Source organism: Numida meleagris, chromosome 3 (genome assembly GCF_002078875.1).
Source record: "Numida meleagris isolate 19003 breed g44 Domestic line chromosome 3, NumMel1.0, whole genome shotgun sequence".
NCBI classification, from domain to species: Eukaryota; Metazoa; Chordata; class Aves; order Galliformes; family Numididae; genus Numida; species Numida meleagris.
In genome coordinates, this window is record NC_034411.1 from 22,445,550 (window position 1) to 22,464,114 (window position 18,565).

Below are 18,565 nucleotides of genomic sequence, written 5' to 3' on the forward strand. Positions count from 1 at the left end.
AACAGCCAAACCCCTTTATGTTTGAAGAAAGCCTCCTACCAGCTCAAATGTACGCACTACACTTAAGGATGCAAGTGTGAAAGTTTGACATACACAGAAGCAAATTTCTGTGCTTGTTCCTGTATTTCCTCATCACCGTCAAAGAACCTGCCCAAACATTTTTTTAAAAAGTGGCAGCTTGTGAAAAGTGCAAAATGAACAGCACTGAAATGCACCATCCCCCTTTTTTTTGTTTTGTTTTGTTTAAAGCAGGGAATCCAACCAAGTAATGGAGTGCACGTACTTCTATAAATGTGCCTTAGCTCTCACCAAGGAGGACAGTTCACAAGAGCTATGCATTTCTCTCCATGTCCAGGTTGATATTCTTATTTTTGTCCTTCTAGTTCCCATTCTGCCCATTCCAACTCCCTCAGCTCTCTCATCTACATTGTGATTTTTTTACCTTTTAAATTCTAACTGAACTGGAACAGGATTTAACTTGTCTAATCATTAGTGCAGATTTTTGCATGAGGTCCTGCCCTTATGGTGCTCCTGCACCACTACTGTGAAACTGTTAACAAATAACAATATATGCTAATAATCCCCATGGAGATATCTGATAAACTCTGCAAACACAAACCTTATTTTTCATCTTGCAAAATTCTGTAGCTCAGTTATACTGTGCATATGGTTCTGAAAGGCACAGTAGAAAGACAAGAGCGTGCAGCCACTCCTTGATACTTTACCTTCTTTTTCCATTAATGCTAGTATCTATTGTCTGGACTAACTTTTAAGGTGAACAACAGAAGGTGGCTATATTGACATAACAGTAAAAAAGAAGTGCATTATCAGTGTCACCTTCTTTTCACCCCGTAGCATGACTTACTTGCCTCTCAAACTGCATTATGGCTAGAGCACCAGAAAACTGCTTGATGTCTCCAAGGCAGAACAGGAAGTAAATAATGCTGGGTGGGAGAAATATTTATTTGTTATGACAACTGGCAGCTACATAATGGGGTTCAGAGCTGACATTGCGGTCTGTAGCAGAGCAGCAATCACCTGGTTAAAGACAGATGGAAAATCACAGCAGTGATGCCACTGACGGCATCAAAAATAATGTTTCTTGCACAAACTTGACAAAAAAGCAATGTTCACACTCAGAAGGTAGGAAATGATAGAATGTTATCTCTGAAATCCTGCAGCAGGCACTTACGTCACTGAAGCTCGTATCATATTGTATATGCTTGTCCTTAATGCAAGACAACATTTACCAGATTATTACCGAGCTTGCAGCAAGAACTTCCCTAAGTAAAGGAAACCAGAGTCAGAACGCAAGTTTTTTTGTCTTTCTGTGTTTGTGCATTTTTAGCAGGGTTCTCTGAATGCTTTGGGATCCACTCACATGAAGATAAAATAAAAGTGTTGAGAATGGAGAAAAAAATCAAGCAAGGCAGAATCATGGCAAGAATTTCTTGATTCAGAACTATTATTGGCAAAGCTGGAAGTAAACTATGTTCACCTTGCTCAGTATTAAGCAGCACCTTGATAACTCAGCTTTCTAGTACTAGGTACCATACATTTACAACCATTTGTCACGAATTTGCCATGACAAACATTCCATTCACATCTAGAGAAAGAAGTTTCCATTGATTTTGAGTCAAGAGAGTGTCTGCTAGTAGAGATTTCTGGTTAGAAGAATGTTATGATTGAACTCAGTGTTTAGGGGGAGTCAGGTAGAGAGCATTTTATCACTGGGGCCTTCCTCTAGGAATGCAGGATGCCTGCTCTTTGCTCCTCAGAGTGTGACAGCAAGCTCTTTGTACTGGCCTGGGTTCTGACATTATGAGTGATACCTGTAGCTCAGAAAAAGATTTCAGCACTACAGAGTATCTGAGTCTGATTAAAGGACTTTATTCAACTACCTTGCCGTACATTGTTATACATTCTCAGACAGTGAAGAGACAAACCCAACAGAAGTCTACAGCAAACACATAAGAAGATTATGAAGAAAGCATTGTTGCAATGCCTGTCACTTAAATGAATCACCACATTGCAATAGAAATATGAATTAATTACACAAAGCTATTAGTAAAGGAGAATACGTGAGACAGGCTTCTGAGATTAGTAAACCAGTGTTATAAATATTCTTTCCAGCAAATGAAGCAAAATAAAGATCAAAGCCTAGTGTGTGCTAAAGAACAGCTGAGACTGGGCACACCTCACAGGATCTCTCCATGTTCCACTTCAGCTCTCTGCAAGATCATTACATCATTTATTATGAATAACTATAGAAATTTCAATGCTTTGAGCATAAGACACAGGCAATCAAATCAAACGGATTAAAGAAAAAAGAAATTAAAAAAAATCCAGACCAAAGGAACCCTTATCACAGTCGATCATTTGAAATTCTTCTAAAATCCTATTCTCTCCAATGCTGAGATTGCAAATTATCATTGCCACATCCCTAGTACCCAGAACAAAGATGACATTTCAACTATAGAGAGAAATGTACAGAGTTCATTGTCCTAGTGAAAAAAACCCCTAATGGAGCACGCTAACCAAAACCATGGACACCACACAAAATATTTTCCCTTTTGGAAAGAGGGGGAAAAAGGCAGTTATAGTGGGCTGAAATTGCCTTAATCAGTTTGCATCGTCACAGCCATAAATAAAAATTTAGAAATCAAAGTATTTTGCAGTTAAAAAACTCAAAACATGTACAAAGGTAGTAAACAATATTTTAAAATAAGCACCGCTTAAAATTAGTTGGCTTTTCAAAGTGAGATGCTAACAGTGTATTTAGTTCCTTTCTAAATAAAGCTGGGAATAAGATTTTACACCAGGAATTCATTATAGCAGGATTTTTTAGAAGAGATATCTTTATGTCTCAATTTAAAAAATTCTTACAAGACCAAATGACATCTTTTCACTTAACCAGGAAACAGCTAAGAAAATAAACACTACTGTTTCAACTGAAATTAAAACGTTAATTTTAACCATCTGTCAACTTCATCCTCTTTGCTACATCTTCTTTTGGACAATTTCCAGATCCATTAGTTTAAAGATGCAGTCAGCTATTCTGAAGTTTAAATTGTTTTAAACATACTCCTAAACCAAGGTATCACTTTTCCGGTATAGATTTCTATCTTGTTTTCCTTAAGGAGAAGGAGGAGGGGAAAAAATGAAATCATTGGAAGAATGACAGCCATCAGCATTTTCTTTCAGACATCTGAGTCATTATTTACTAAAAGCCAATACAAATTCTGTCATTGATTTCAAATGAGTTACTACTAGAATCTCTGTTCATCTGTAGGAAATTAATATCGAATCAGTGGGAAAAAAACAACAACACTGTTTTGCTCTTTATAGTTTCAAATACCTCATGAAAAAGTAAAAATCCTGATAAAAATCCAGTGAAACTCCCCTAGTTTAATACATAGTAATCTATATCCTAGCTCATGATGCATAGCATTTATTGTTATTCTCTATATAACGCTTTAATAAAAAGAAATAAAATGTTACTGCATTCAGCTAAAAAGTAAACTCTATTAAGCCAAAAATGATCCACAGGTAGCTTCACACAACTAAACTCATCAAAGCACGAAAGTTCAAAACAGTTTGAGCTGAAAACAACAAGAAAGTGCGTCAGCACTTCCAAAGCTGAAATCAGGAAGCTAGGCACTGTTTTGCAATCAGTGTGGATGACTAGTTTCAGGTCCAAATTTTTGGGTCAGGAAATTCACTGCTTCCATTAAATATTTGTTCATATGCTGGTATTACTTCTCATAAATAATGCTTGTGCTTCCTTGTTTGTTCCAGTTCAATAAGCCTGAGAACACATTTAAAACCTGTCAGACTAAATTTAAAGCTATAAAAGTGTTATTTGCTCACACTGTGCTAGGTTTGAAATGCTGGAGATTTAAATTACCATAAAATCTGAATAAATGTAGGGTCCAATTCTTTTATACATATTCTTAGCACAGGATTCAGTGAATGATAAGAATAAAATGCACTTTATTTAGATTTCTAAATCTTTTGCAAGAGAAGGGAGAGGACACAGTAGGGAAAAACAGAAGCAGCTTTTCTTTAATTATTGTTATACTTCATGATCAATTCAATTTTAAAAATGAAGCCAAATTGAAATTCAACTTATTTTTCCCATTTTTCAAAAAAAGTATCTTATTCCAATTCACCTGAATTCTGTAACTCAACTTTAAGAAAGGAGGAGAGGGGGGAAATGCGCTTAGTTCATTGTTAGGGGATTTATTGTACAAAAAATGAACCTTATTGGCAGCACTGGTTAACTATATTTAGAATTAATCCATCACATACGACCCACCTTCACAATGCCATGTCTTTATCATTTTCACGGTATTTAAGCACTTAATTACTTAAGAGTTCTTTGAGAATATCCAATACAATGGCAGCAAGTACAAAGAGCCCCTACAGTTATGTATTCCTCATTTGATGCCTGAAAACCTTTGTTTTCCAGTTCAGAGGACTATGTATGCAACTGGTCAGATGCTGAAGCTCAGTTTCACTCCAGAAGGCAAATTAAAGGATCTGATATACTCATTCTCTAGGATGGAAAAAAGCTGCTTCCAGACAGTCACCAAATTCACAGTGATGGGCACAAGAATGATATAAGGTAGCACTGGATACTAAACTACTTAGCTGAATCCATTGCCAAACTTGGAATTCCACAGCCTCCCCCCGCAAAAAATACTGAAATAGGGATGGAGAACAAGCATGATTATTTGAGCATCAAGACTGAAGAGTGAGTCACCGCCAGCACAGTATGACAGAGTATGAATTCCGAGCACTTCATCTCTACTACGGAAGAAAGACATAAGAATTACTTATTCTTACAGACAGTTATTAGAAGATCCGGGATTAAATACTAAGCAAACCTACCGACTAAAATGACCATTAAATTAAAGCAGTGCTTTTTGCATATGACTGCATGTCAAACACTATATGGAGAAAAGTTTAAGAAAATGTGTAAGTGAAGTAAAACTGTCAGAGGTCTCCAAAACAAAATAATACTTTCTTTACTGGATTGCTTGGTGGCCTAAGATTTCCCAAAGTAAGTTTGTTCCCAGATGCACGCAGCTGCTGCACATACTATTGTCCAGGAAACACATGGTTAGAAAATTACACTACTAATTTTAGTGAAGATGAATATTTTAAGGCCATCCTGAGTAAAATCAGAATGCAAATACCACAACTCTAAAACTGGCTTCTGTTTAACCATACACAATGTGACAAGCAGTTGCTTATACTAGCATTGCAGAGAAAGGTTTTAAGACCATGCACATTTGAGTGTTTGCCTAGTTCTTTTTTGAAGAATTCTAGTTACACTGCTCACTTCAAATGGAAGAAGGTGGGGAAGGGAATGTTGTTTTATCTGTTAACTTCCAGTTTTAATCTAGATTACAGCAAACCAGTAACCAGGAAGTTCAGACAAGCATGGAGCTAGGAAACAGGAACACAAAATGAAGAGAGATTCAACTTACAATTAAGTCTTGAATAAGTGAAACAGAAAGTATCCTCTTGATGCCATTTTCCACAATTACTCCAAGCCAATTAAGTACTCCCCAGTACCACAGGTAGCTCTGTCCTCCATGCCAATAGCTTACAAAGGCAAAAGTGAGGGCAGTGGAAAAGAGCATTCTTGGCAGACTGGACTGAGATCCTCCCATGGGAACATAAATGTACCTGTAAGTGAAGTGACAGATAAGCAGCGTTATTATGGATTTCATAGAGCTCTCAGAAAAAAAAAACAAAAACATCCACTGCAGAATAATTCAGTTATTTTGTGACATAAAAAAAGCAAACTTGACTAACTGATATTCTCTATCAGTTAGAGAATATCCGCTTCTGCAAAGTTGTAGACCACTTCATGGAGTAAGTGCACGTACCGTTTGGCAAAAAGATGATTTTGTGGTCAAGGGAACTCTGCATTAGGCAAATGTATATAATAAACCATATTCTCAAAGCTGTGAAAGATGCATTAGGTCTTTCTAAACTTCAGTAGTTGTAAGCTGACTTGTACACACAAAAATTACATGTGACCTTGGGAATTTAAATTATAACACTCTTCACAATAAAATCTAAAACATTCTCTAAAGTCATATATAGACATACCTGACAAAACATTTTACATTTTTTCAGAAATTCAGACACAAGCCAAGATGTATTTTTTATTTTTAAAAGTGTTAAATGTCTTTGTTTTTTAATCTTCTATTAAAAATTGCATTAGCTGCAAATGTCTCCTATCCAGTTCTTGCATTACCCTCTCAGGATCACTTTTGCGCAATGATCTCTGCAGCACACATACTATCCTCCTGCTCCAAAAATACTTGTACAAAAAGTCCAGCACGCATTTATATTCTGGTTTGAAACTGACTCCAGGAGTCAGAACCTCAGTGTCTAATTAATGCTTAGAAGTGTCAGGAAAGCCGTACTTGTTCAACTAGAACACCAGAAGCAAAGGGATCCCAAAAGCTGATGCTGATTTCTGGGTCATTTCACTTCCAACCTGCCTAGAAAACAACATCCACTTCTGCCAGTTTGAAAATAAGGTAAGGCCACTGCTGAGCCTTTATTTGAAAAACTTGCATGTTTCTGTCAACACTTTGAAGAAGTTCATCGGGCAATAGTTACTGCTCTGCTCATGAGCATGGTGAGGAGCCACTCAATGTCAAAAGTGCCCGTGACAATTCCTTTCAGCTGTCACTCCTTTGGCATAGTGCACCCTAATCATATGTGAAACTATTTCTACTTGGTAAGATAATTAAAGGAATTCTTTTTCCACTGACATTTTTAGTTTTCAGTTTTTACACTCAGAAATAGATACTAGCTCAAAGATTGTAAAGGGAAATTAATGTAGTGCTTTATTTTTAACCTTTCAAAGTAAAATACAGTATCAGGGTAAAATAAAGTAATGAGTGTAATTAAGATGCAAATGGAAAAGTCATTAAAAGAAACAAAAACCTTTCAAGTGCTCCAAATTCTCTCTAAACATAATATCAATACACCCTGTTCCCTCCACCTGCTACAGGGAACATCTGATTACATTTATAGTGATTTTCAGTGTGTGATTTTTTTTTTATCAAGCATACTAAAATTAATAGAAATTGTAGTCAATAGTTCTTATATATATTGTGTTTTTCTTCTCTCCCCCTTCCTATTCTTTTCTCAGGCCTAAGCTTCTCATGTCACACAGACAGAAAACACAGGTGGCAACAATGCACCCTTGCAGCTGCCATCAGTGGGTTTGACAGCAGAGAGGCATGCTGTAGCAGCCTGTAAGCAAACAGGTCGCCTGCATCTGGAGAATGAGGCCTGTCCTGAGATCAAATTCAACTGAGGACACTTTGATACACAAACATGACACTGGCATGCAATATCTTCTTTCCCAACGTGTCTATCCTGTTCTTAAAGAGAGGACGATGTCTGCAGCAGAGTCAGTGGCTCTGCTCTCCTTTCACTGGTAGCCAGACAAATTCCTCCTACTCCAAGCACTACAGAGATGGAAAACCAAGGAAGCTCACCTACTTAGGACCTACTTTTGCAAAGCTCCCCCTTCACAGGCCAATTGTTGGATTTTCCAGGAAAGGTTGGCTGCAATAACCCAGTTCCCCTCGCAGGCTGTGTTCCTTAAAGCCAAGGAATTGTGATCTTTTGAGGAGCTCAGTCTACCCTCCGCTACACTGTCACCCTCAAGGAAGTTCATCTCTGGTATATTTACTGAAAAGCACTACTTAAAGCAACCCGCATGCCACCAGAGAGGACATCTTACCTTACTTTATGCCCTAAGGAAATCTCTCTTTTGACCTGAGAGGGTACCAAGTTAAATCTACCACAAAAAAATCAGCTTTTACTGCAGAAGCAGATCTGAGCTTGTGTACCATACCTTTCCATGCTCTGAAGGACAGAAGCTATGGTACAGGTAGTGGCAATTTTGTGAGCACAGACAGCTTCTGCTGTCACTAGGACTGGCATAGCCAGGAATGGACACAGGCAACATGCCAGCTTCTTCATTTGCAATCTTGGGTCAGTGCTTTTGAATGGCTTACAGAGTAGACTGCAGAGGAAAATAAGCTATTTTCTGATTTTTAGTGTTTAACAACAGCAGTTAGTTAATTGAGCAGCACTAATTCAAACCTTGGTGAATCTTCAAGTTCAGTGGAGTTTTAATTCCCAGCAAGGCCCATGGCATTTTTGCAATTGAAAATTTACTTGTGCTGTCCTTGTAAAGAACTGTCTGCAGAAGCATAGAAGCCAAACGGAGCTATGAAATCTTTGCTGACATTTTGACCTTTCCATCTGCTACTGTGGAGATTCAGCCGCTTTGCCTTGTGGAAAAATGCAAAGCAGAAAGCAAAGCCTCTCTCCCCTCCCTCCAGATACCAGAAGAAAATAGAACGCAAGCTGGCTGCCACTTCTTGTCACAAGGCCACCAACTGCCTTCAGACTGCATAGCCATGCCTTTGCTTGAGTGGGCATCCACTGGCAATTTTCAAGTAGGTATAAGAGACTGACAGATGTTGAGCCATTTTTCTCAAGCAGTATGTCAAGCAATTCTGTACGTCCTTACATTATTTACACAGAAAAAAAAAATGTGCAAAATCCATGATTACATTACAGAACCAGCCTTGGTTTGACATCAGAAAAATTAAGTACGCCACCTCATCATACACACACCCCATACCCGTGTTGTGTACCTCCACTCACAGTCTTGGGTGGACAGGCCTGGGTACAAGCAAATAGGCAACTTAGGCACTGTGCAGACAGAACTAGATCCTGGTCCCATGCCAGCAGTCCCTCTGTGCTCTGACATAACCAAAATTATCTCACCACCACAAGAGCCCTTTGTGTTCTAAAAATGCATTTTTCATATTTTTGAGTATCGTGGCACATTAGAATCTAATTTCTCAATACTTTCTCTATGAGTTTACACAGAAGAGTACTCATTTGATTACAGAAAGCTATATTTATGCTAAAGAAAAGTGAAATGTGAGGGAGAATAAACCAGTGAAGAGTATTATTAAACCAGAAGATAGAATAAACATATTATCATTTATGACATAATACATGCTTTGTAAATAACAATTATGTCTCCAACTAGTGCACTAGAAAAAATTGTTTTAGAAGATGCATTTCCTGCCATGTCTTCAAACATTTCCTGGAGTGAAATGAAACATCCAAGAATATACAAAAAGCCTGCTCTGACTGAAGTCAGCTGAGGATGCTTTGATACACAAGCACGACACTGATATGCAATACTCTTTTTTCCAGCATATTTATCCCTTCCTCCTTACAGAGAATGTGAAGACTTTACACTCACTGTGGCATCCAGAATCCCCAATAAGTGGAGACAGCTGAGATTTGAACAAGAAGTAATTATATGGGGAAGAAAAGGAGATTCTTACAGCACATTAGGTAAGTTGTTTGGTTCTCCAGTTAACTACCAAAATCCGTGAGGAGGAAAGCACGCAGCTTTTTCTTTGTTATCATTACCACTGTGTATCTTCAGTGTATCCTATGGTTACTCTGCAAAGTAAAAGTTTGCACATACGAAGAGGTTACTGTAGAGCATGCTGACCTGCTCCACCACATACAGCATTACATAAATTTCTCATTTTAAGCTTTCATGCAGTTTTTAAGACTATTTCCATCTCTAATCACAGCAAATCCACAGAGAAGCTCAAAATCCACAGGTCAGGGATTACTAGCATGTAAAAGTAATCATGGATCTTCATGCCAGACTAACACAACTCAAAGGAACACCCTTGCAGCAGAATTTCTTAACAGCTTATAAGAAGATTACACATTTACTGCAGATGTGCAAGGAAGGCAGGCTTATCTGAAAATGTGGTGCCAATGAGCAACAACTTTATCTTAATTCACATGCACACACAGAAAGAAAACCGAACATTTATTTGGTGGTCAATGAGCCAAAGAAAGACAAATGAAGGAAAGTACCAAAATATTTTCCAAAGAGAAAAGGACATTAAAGCAAGTAGATCTGAGGATGGTAACTCCTGGTGTCCCCCCAGGTTATTTTAGATGGACAGGTAACTGTTCCCTTCCTGAGATCCATGAAAATTTTCAAATAGGAAGATACTTAGTATCCAAAAAATGCAGGTTTGGTAAGTATTTAAAAATAGAACATCAACTTATGGGATCAAAAGTCATTCCCTGTCAAAACTTCAAAAGTAAATTTTGTCAGTCCTACAGCACATGTCTTACAGTATCACTTCAACTGTTTGTTTCCAGGTCATCCATCTGTTGCTATGCGTGTGTGGGGTGGGGTGGATGGACACAGGGACCGTCAGCTTGCCAGCAGATGGCTTCTCTGGCCCTGTGCCTGGGCTAGGCACTTCCTTGGAAACAGTGCAGTGCTAGCCAGATCAGTGAGATTGGGCAGACCAGACCAACCAATGTTCTATGATGATCCCAGATGCTTCCTGCTGAAAGGACTGAGGAGGTATCAAGGCAGACTGCTGAGCAGGAACTCTTGAACACCACAGGCCAGGCTCTCTCATGCTGGTTAGGCCTGCCCTAATGACACAAGAGAAGGGACTTCATATGTTGGTTGGTCAGAAAACCTGTGCATGTCAGAGGGATAGATGAGGGGAGAAGGGCAAAGGGGAAGAGTTCAAGGAAGGGAGAAGACAGAAATCAATGTAGATGCTATATTTCAAGAGATCTGGGGGACATTTGAGGCACAAACACTAATGAATATCAAAAGAAATCTATATAGTAAGAAGTACTTTATCCCCCCGACTTGACACTGCTAAACCTACATTCTCAGGCTTCCCCTTCCATGGTAAAGATCCTATCAGTTTTCAAATGTTTCCACATCCTATTCTGATTTCAAACTAAAAGCTGTTAGACATGATGTCACATTCACAAACAAAGCATAATCGTGTGTGGATATTCTAATACCTTACTTTCACTCCCACTTACAGTAGCTTAAATTGGCTTACTTACAGCCAGCAAGCTGTTCCAGTTACACAACTTATCTTAATTGTCACTCACTAAGTGAACATTAGAGAATTGGATAAAATATGTAAATGGTACCATAAAAGTCCCCAAAGCAAAGGTATTTAAAACTGACATTTCTTTATTCAAGACAATAACTTCTAAATCCAATGACCATTTTGTTAGTTTTCTTGAAGAGGTAATCTACAAAACAATTGTAAGTGATCCAACAGTAATTTTCTTGGAAAACAATTCTTTCCCTCTATTAATTATATGTACGTGATAAAGTTTTTAGTTTGAAACTTTAGAAAGCCATTAAGAGGAGCATTTGCAAACAGTTAAGAATCAATCTGAAGGGCTTCATTCCTTGAGGCCTCAATACACTGTTCTTAATTCCATATGTGTGCAGTTTCAAACATAGTAAATCTTGAAGTATGAGCAAGTGAAGCACCTGTTTAAATGCTGTTCTGTTCAGGGCCTTTCTTTAACATGTGCTTAAACTTCTTGCTGAACTAAGGCCATACAGAAAGATGCATGCTGTCTGACTTCTCTTTCCCTCTTCTTCAGTATTGGTCTTGGACTGTTTTACATAGACTGGATGAAATGTAAATTAAAAAAAAAAGTGCATTTGCTTGTAATTGCAAACTTCTTGTAAATGCATATAATTTATGACCCTTTTCTGTTTTATTTCTGGGAATATTGGTGCTCAAAATTCCAATTTCTCTCTAACTTTCTAAGCATTCAAGGGTTTTTCATACTGTTTTGAGTTACAGTTGCATAGCCAATAGAGCAGAAGTTAAGAAAACAATAATAAAGTTTACCATTTTACATCAAGTTCTGTACAGTAAAAGTTTCCATTTGCAGGCATGTATATAAAGTTTTGTACACACATCCTTACGCCTGGAGAATCTGACCCTCTATGTCAACAGAAAGACATCATTACTAGTTAAGAAATCAAGTGAGCCTGAACAATTTTGAGAAAAAAACTCAGATAGCCAAGTTACTGTTCATTTTGCTTCTGAACTTTTCCCAGGGACTGTCCCTGCAAAAGCAAGATGAAAGTGTGGCAAGACGCAGGGTGACAAGCAGACAGCAATTCCCTGTAAAGCTGAGGCTCAGCTTCTTTCCCTTATTTATCTGTTTATTTATCCAGGGTTTTCTTTTCATGGCTTTAGATCATTTGTTTTAAACTTTTTCTCTACGGCACAATAAAAAAGACCTCAGGCCAGTTCTGCAAATTCTTACTTCTGGGTGCGCTCTTACGATTCCTGTTCTGTCAATTCAAGCTGACACTGACTACAGTGGAGCAATGTGGAGAGGATAAGTACAGCACATCTGTAAGTCTTTATGAGACTGAGTCCCACATGGATAAATCTGTTTTAAATCACAGAAACATCTCCTGTAATCAAGACTTTGAAAACTGAGCCCCACATATTTCTACTTGAAATAAAAAAATAACGGTATCATTTGGTAACAGAAGAGTGAGGATTTGGTATCATTTGGTAAGGAGAGGTAAGCTGTATTCTTACTCAAAACTCCATTTTTTTACATTATCGAGTAGTTTTGATGGGCTGTTGGCAAAGCTTTTAAATCCCTGTAAGATTCTGTCACCTCAGCAGCTGAATACGGTGTTTAGACAGACCTTGGCAAATGGAGACCCTTTAAAGAAAGTAAGCTAACATTGGCTCCGGGCATGTCTTGCTAAATTACCACGAAAATATGTAATGAGAAATTAAGTCCATTTAGGTTACCAATCATTAATGAGAATATTCATATGCAAGAACACACAGCTTTATAAATATGACCTGAATTTTGGTTCACTTTCCAGTTGCTAATATGTCTCCCAACAAAGACTGAATGCACAGTTTCCTATTAAGAAAACTGAAAAGCATTTCAAGTATCTTTCTTCTCTTGGATTGAACACCAAAAACTGAGTTCACAAGTCAAAGGGAGGATAACTGTGGAATACTGAATAAATCATTTTGAATTCACTCTAGTAAGGAAGCTCGTGCTTTCAAAGAGATGCATTTACTTTAAATGAAATTTTAATCTAAATCACAATATTTCCTTTTAATAGAAAGAGTTTCATTACTGGTAGGCTGCTGTGCTTAGTTTTCCCTTGACTGTATCTAGGAAATAAAGAAATCCTGCCTACCACCTGTTTGCAGTCAAATACGAAGCTACTCACTCATTAGCTCTTTTTGATTGCAGGGAAGTGGAATAGGTTCCACATGACCAAAGATCCGTAAGATTGTTGAGACCACTCTGAAGTCCCAAGCAAGGTGCCAATCTTTCTACTGATGGTAGGAGGTTATCTGCTCTTGCCAAAATTGGCTCAGTGGCTGTGTAGAAGGCAGGGACAGCCACCTGCTGACTCATCCCACACAGACTCTGCACAGCTCCCTGAAGACATTCTGAACTTCTCTCCCCCCACGGCCCAATTTACTCCTGATGCTCACAATACACCTACCACGTGCTGGTAATGTCCCATCTTGGCACAAAGCTCAGCTATCAGGCTATACTACCCCTGCAACCTGGCTGGAAGAGAAACCTATTAATAGCACTGTCACTCTTTGCTTATAAAACAGCAGAGGTCAGGCTCCTTGCCAAGGAGAACAACACATTTCATCTCCCAGAGGAGTGCTCCAGCTGCTTGTTACCAGGCTGCCACCAGGAAGAAAAGAAAATGAGATCTGGAGAGTGAGCACGCAAGAAAAAACAAGTTTGGCCAGGGCAGCAGTGTGCAGGGATCCCAACCCTGGTCACTGCACCAGCAGTTGCTCCCCGTGTGCTAAAGAATCGTTAGATGAAATGCACAGTAAACACCACTAACAAAATAACTGTTTTTTTTCTCATTTTCTTGGCTTCTTAGTGTGGCACTGGAGGGCCCACCTCAAAACACAGTGCTCTGCAAATCTGCACCAGAGGTTGCATGGGCTTAACTTTCCTACCTAAACAGAGCCTTTGCAACATGTGTCTTCCCTTGTCATCTCCCTTCTCATTGTATTCATGTCAGGATATTTTACAGCAGTTTTCAGTGACAGCTACAATGACAGAAACAAATTCCAGTGCTTTTTCCTCCTGTGCATGTCTGCCCATATTAAACTATTTGTGCTCAGTTAGTGAAAACCTGTTAAGTACACATCATTTGCTGCTTTGACCATGCAAAAATAAAGTGCTACATTTTTCCCCCTCACTTAGAAAACCACTTTTCCACAGGTTTAAGTACAAGCCATTTAGCCATCCTGCTAAATCTTAGCATGCCAGGTATATCAGACAAAACGTGGATACACGCACATCTCTGGATTCAGATGTTTAAAATACACTCATCACTGTGAGCTTAACAGCTACTTTTCCCAGTATGCCTCTGCCAAAAGAGTGCATGACATGTCGTCATTACAGTAGAAACTATATTATTTTCCTTATTAAGATGTTTCCGCTTAGAGACAAAGTGATCAACTTTGACAGCATGCTGCAATTTGCTAAGTAACAGAAAAAATTGTTTAATCGTCACAGATTCCTTCCTGGTGAGCTTGATGATTCTTCTGCATCTATCACCTTGCACATATGCATGCCAATATCCACAGACCACACAGCAGTTTCACAAAACCACACAATGCCTTTGCCTTTCTGGGCCATACAGACAAGCAGAAGCCAAGGCTTCAGAAGACTTTCACCTGGTACAACAGAAATATGAATCATTGTGAGGCCAGAATAATCTTTGAGACTAACAGTCCCAAAGTCAGTGCAGACTCATTAGGTGTTACAGTCTTCAGATAATTACCCAGACTCAACAAAATATTCTTCAAAGACATCACTGAAAGAATGTAAAGGAGTGTAATCATTGTAAAGTAGAAACATAGAATAGATGTTGCTTAAATATTGCAGGAAATATGATGAAGATCAATGTATCTACTTAAACACAAAGAAGTGTTATACATATCTCCAAGTTACATGTACACAAAGTTTAGAGTTAGGCTTCTGACATTGTTCCAAGCTAAGTAATTCACTTGTGTTCACATTTTTTTGAATACATTGCCAACAGTTCTGGGAAAAGACTATGTACAAAATACAGACAAGGCATTGAAATGTCTAGGCAGAGCTGGAATGTCTTGAATTATTATTATATAGCACCTTTCACACCAAGGAACTCTTAGACACTCTGCAGTCTGCATCAGAAATACTTTACACAGCAACAGAGTTAAATCCCCTCTGACGTAGAGCACAGTCTCTTATTTATCAGAACAAATCAACATTGCCCAATTGTTACATAAATGAGAACTGATATCAAATTTAGTAAGCAGAGTGAATTAAAATGTTTACTTCTCTTGAAGTGGCATTCTTAAATAATGATCTCATCTTTTCTAATTTGTAAAGAAAGCATGGTCACGCTCTCTCCACCCCAGCCTGGAACACGGTTCAATCCAGACACAAACTTAAGGGGGAAGTATCAGTTCCTGTGAAATCAGGAGCTGACTGGAAAACAGAGCTGAACAAATCAAGAAAAATTCAACACATAGCAACAAATTATCCCAACGCAAAGGTAATACACTTCAGTCAGAAACACTGTAGCTACAGACAGAAAATTAAATATACATGTAATTAAAACCAGGGAAAGGTGGGGAAACAGAAACAGAAAGTTGCATGGTTAAGGAAAAAGAACAGTAAAAGTCTGTGGGGAATAAACAGCAGCTGGGATATCACAGAAATGTAAGTAGAAGGTATTCTATAAATCTTATAATTCTAAAACACTCACTTGGGTATCTTTCCAGTTGCCTAAAGGAATTCTGTTGTTATAAAGAGAGGATAAACTGTGATTCATAAAAGAAAGCTGAAATGTTTCATAAACTCTGCATTGATCTCCATGAAAACTCCAAAGACAACAAATCAACAAAACTTATTTTTGTAGTAAAGTCCAAGTGTAGGTCAGAAAAGGTAGACAATGAGTTATCTCTGGAAGATACTCACTGAAGCAACTGTTTCACACATTGGACCAAAAGTTTCCTATTTTCTGCTTTTTGAAGATTTCAGTAAATCGCAAAGGACAAATATTTCTTTCTTCAAAAGCGGGGGGATACAAGCAGGAGAAAAAAAAAAAAAACTCACCTAGCTTGGGAACTGCCTAACCTAAATTCCCAGTAGTGCTTTGGAGCAGACCATAAGGTAGCAACCTGTAGTCACTCGTTCCTTGGTACAGGGAGCTTAAACAGTTAAGAAATAACATGTAGCTTCAAGGAGTTAAACAGAAACAGTAACACCAGACTGGTCTGTCTTACCTGAAAAACCTCAATTATAATCAAATCTGTCAGTCTCAACAAGAATCTAAAGAACATAATGGTAAGATTGAAAGCAGGAGCTTTGGTTCAGCTTTGAAACTGCTTGAAGAATTCACCAAATATTCAACGAAGCATTAAAATGAACTGTGCAGTTCAATGATGGTTTCCCTTCCTAGTGCTCAGAGAAATGGAAATTGCATGCCGAGTGTGCATTACCAGGACTATTTTCCATGTAAGACCATTAAAATAGAGAACTAATGATAAGCCTAGAAAACTGTAATATGTATTTTTTTCTTTTGTTATGGACCAACTCTCTTGCTTCAATTTTAGCTTGTACCCATCAGCAACAACCTGGTAGAGATCAGCACAAAATGCTTCCACTCTACCATAGCTTTGCCATGATGGTAGTGAAGATGACAAAGTAAGGAAGCACACACATGAAAAGACAAATTCCCATCACACTGAATGCACCCACAAGCCACAGGTGACACAGTTTGGAGAAAGAGCACTCTTACTTGACTATAGTCTCAACTAGGAGACAGCAGCAACTACTGCTGTCTGCCATTGGTTTCCCACCATCATGCCTAGATTGGTGTCTGACTGGGTAATTGCATCTTTCTGTCCTGACTCAACACTCGCACAGGTATGACTCAGTGTGGAGAGTCAGGAGCAGAACAATATTGTCCAAGCCTTTCTGCTTCACAGCTGTGCCAGACATCTGCCTTCAGCACTTTTCACTCCCACAGACAGGTCACTTCCAAAGGAAGGAAGTAGGGGTACAGCATTTATATGGGCACAAAGTTTCAGTTCCCAGCTGAGACCAAAATCTAAGATGTAACAAAAAGGAACATGAATTTCAGGTGCATCTTCAGAAGTGATTTGTCTGTTTGATTTTTCTTTGTAGTAGACCAGAAAGTAGACAAGAAATACTCAGCCAGCTAAACCAGGAGTCTCCTATTCTCCCCCTGCTTTTCAGTCCCCTATGATTCTCAATTACAAGAACTGCAGCGGCAGAACATAAACATATGGAGTGAATCCATGCATAACACAAGGTCAAGTATAACTGTCTTGGGTTGAGTGTGTTGACAATGTCCTAGAACATTTTCAGTTTACACTGTGAAGAGATTAGTTAAGTTTATCTATGTCTACAGTACTATTTATTGATGTTAATTGAGAATTAATGCAAATGTGAGTAGCCATAACATACTTTATCATTTTCACTTGTTCATTCATTTCATTATTACTGATGCTAGTCTTCTTCAACAGTGCTTCCCACTTTTATCTATAAACTGAACAGTTTCAAAACAGCAGCCCAATCCACCCTCTCTTCATTACTGTTTGTCCTAAAAGGCAACTTCACTATGATTGTCTCAAGTCAGTCTCTGTCCCATACACATAAGCATTGTTGGAAAGGAATAAAATATAGTAATATGAAAGTTTAGAGCAGATTCACTAAGATACACAGATTGCTAGACTATTCCTAAGGAAAAGGGGAAATGCAAGTACTCTGTTGACACATATGCACCAAAATATTACCAAGGTGATTTCTTAGACAGTGATCACTAAGATCAGTTTATTTGCTCTTTGGAGAAAAGGTCAGTTCATATTTTCTTCTATTCCAAGTAAGATTTTTCTCATCAGTATCAGATGGATTAGGATCTGGGTTGTGCACTTTCTTTGCCCGGTTCCTTCGGCACTGAACCTTCTCTGCTCTACATCTACAATGCATAAAAACACTACTGCTTCAGAAAGATTTCCTGACCCTCTCGTAGTCACAGAGATGATGCTACAATTCATTGTTATTTCAAGAGGAAAAAAATATTGAATAATTGCTGTTTGTATTTTTTTTCTGCACACATTCACACATGTGCTTCAGTTGGATGCCTGCATGTTTTGCAGAACATAAATTTAGTAGAGTGGCAAGAGAGAAATAAATTCTTTCATCGCTAACTTAATTTGCAGATTGAATTTAGCAGAGTAACTTGACAGATATTTTTCCAATTTGAATAAAATGTTATTTCAGTTCGTTCAATTTCCGGAGTATACGCATTAAAGGATTTCCATTTTAATCTAGGAAATAATGTTTCCTACATTAAAAAAATCTTTATTATAGAAAAGCTGATACCATATTCAAGATGCAATGATGTTCTATATGCTGGGCAGAATGGCCGCATGCAATTATGATCTGGCTGTTCAGTTTTAATCTCTTAAGCACTCCTATATGAGAACTTTTACTATGCTTCCAAGATCTATTGATATTTTCATTTTCTTATTGATTGAGAAGTAATTATCTCCACAACACAGAAAAACCACCATGA

General features: G+C 38.2%; 1 protein-coding gene across 8 annotated transcripts in view; it reads right to left on the reverse strand.

Moving 5' to 3' along the window:
- HHAT (hedgehog acyltransferase) overlaps positions 1-18,565 on the reverse strand; it is a 153,377-nt gene that overhangs the window by 64,159 nt on the left and 70,653 nt on the right. For 5 of the 8 annotated variants that reach the window (XR_002437592.1, XM_021393208.1, XM_021393207.1 and 2 more), the window contains exon 10: positions 5,496-5,697. Coding sequence is in view for 6 of the 8 variants with exons in the window: in XM_021393208.1 (XP_021248883.1) it covers positions 5,496-5,697 (202 nt within the window). In the remaining 2 variants the exon portion in view is untranslated. Of the gene's footprint in view, positions 1-1,874; positions 4,813-5,495; positions 5,698-9,416; positions 9,538-9,933; positions 10,549-18,565 lie in introns of those variants that run through there. The other 3 variants (XM_021393209.1, XR_002437593.1, XM_021393210.1) reach the window with 3 other exon arrangements.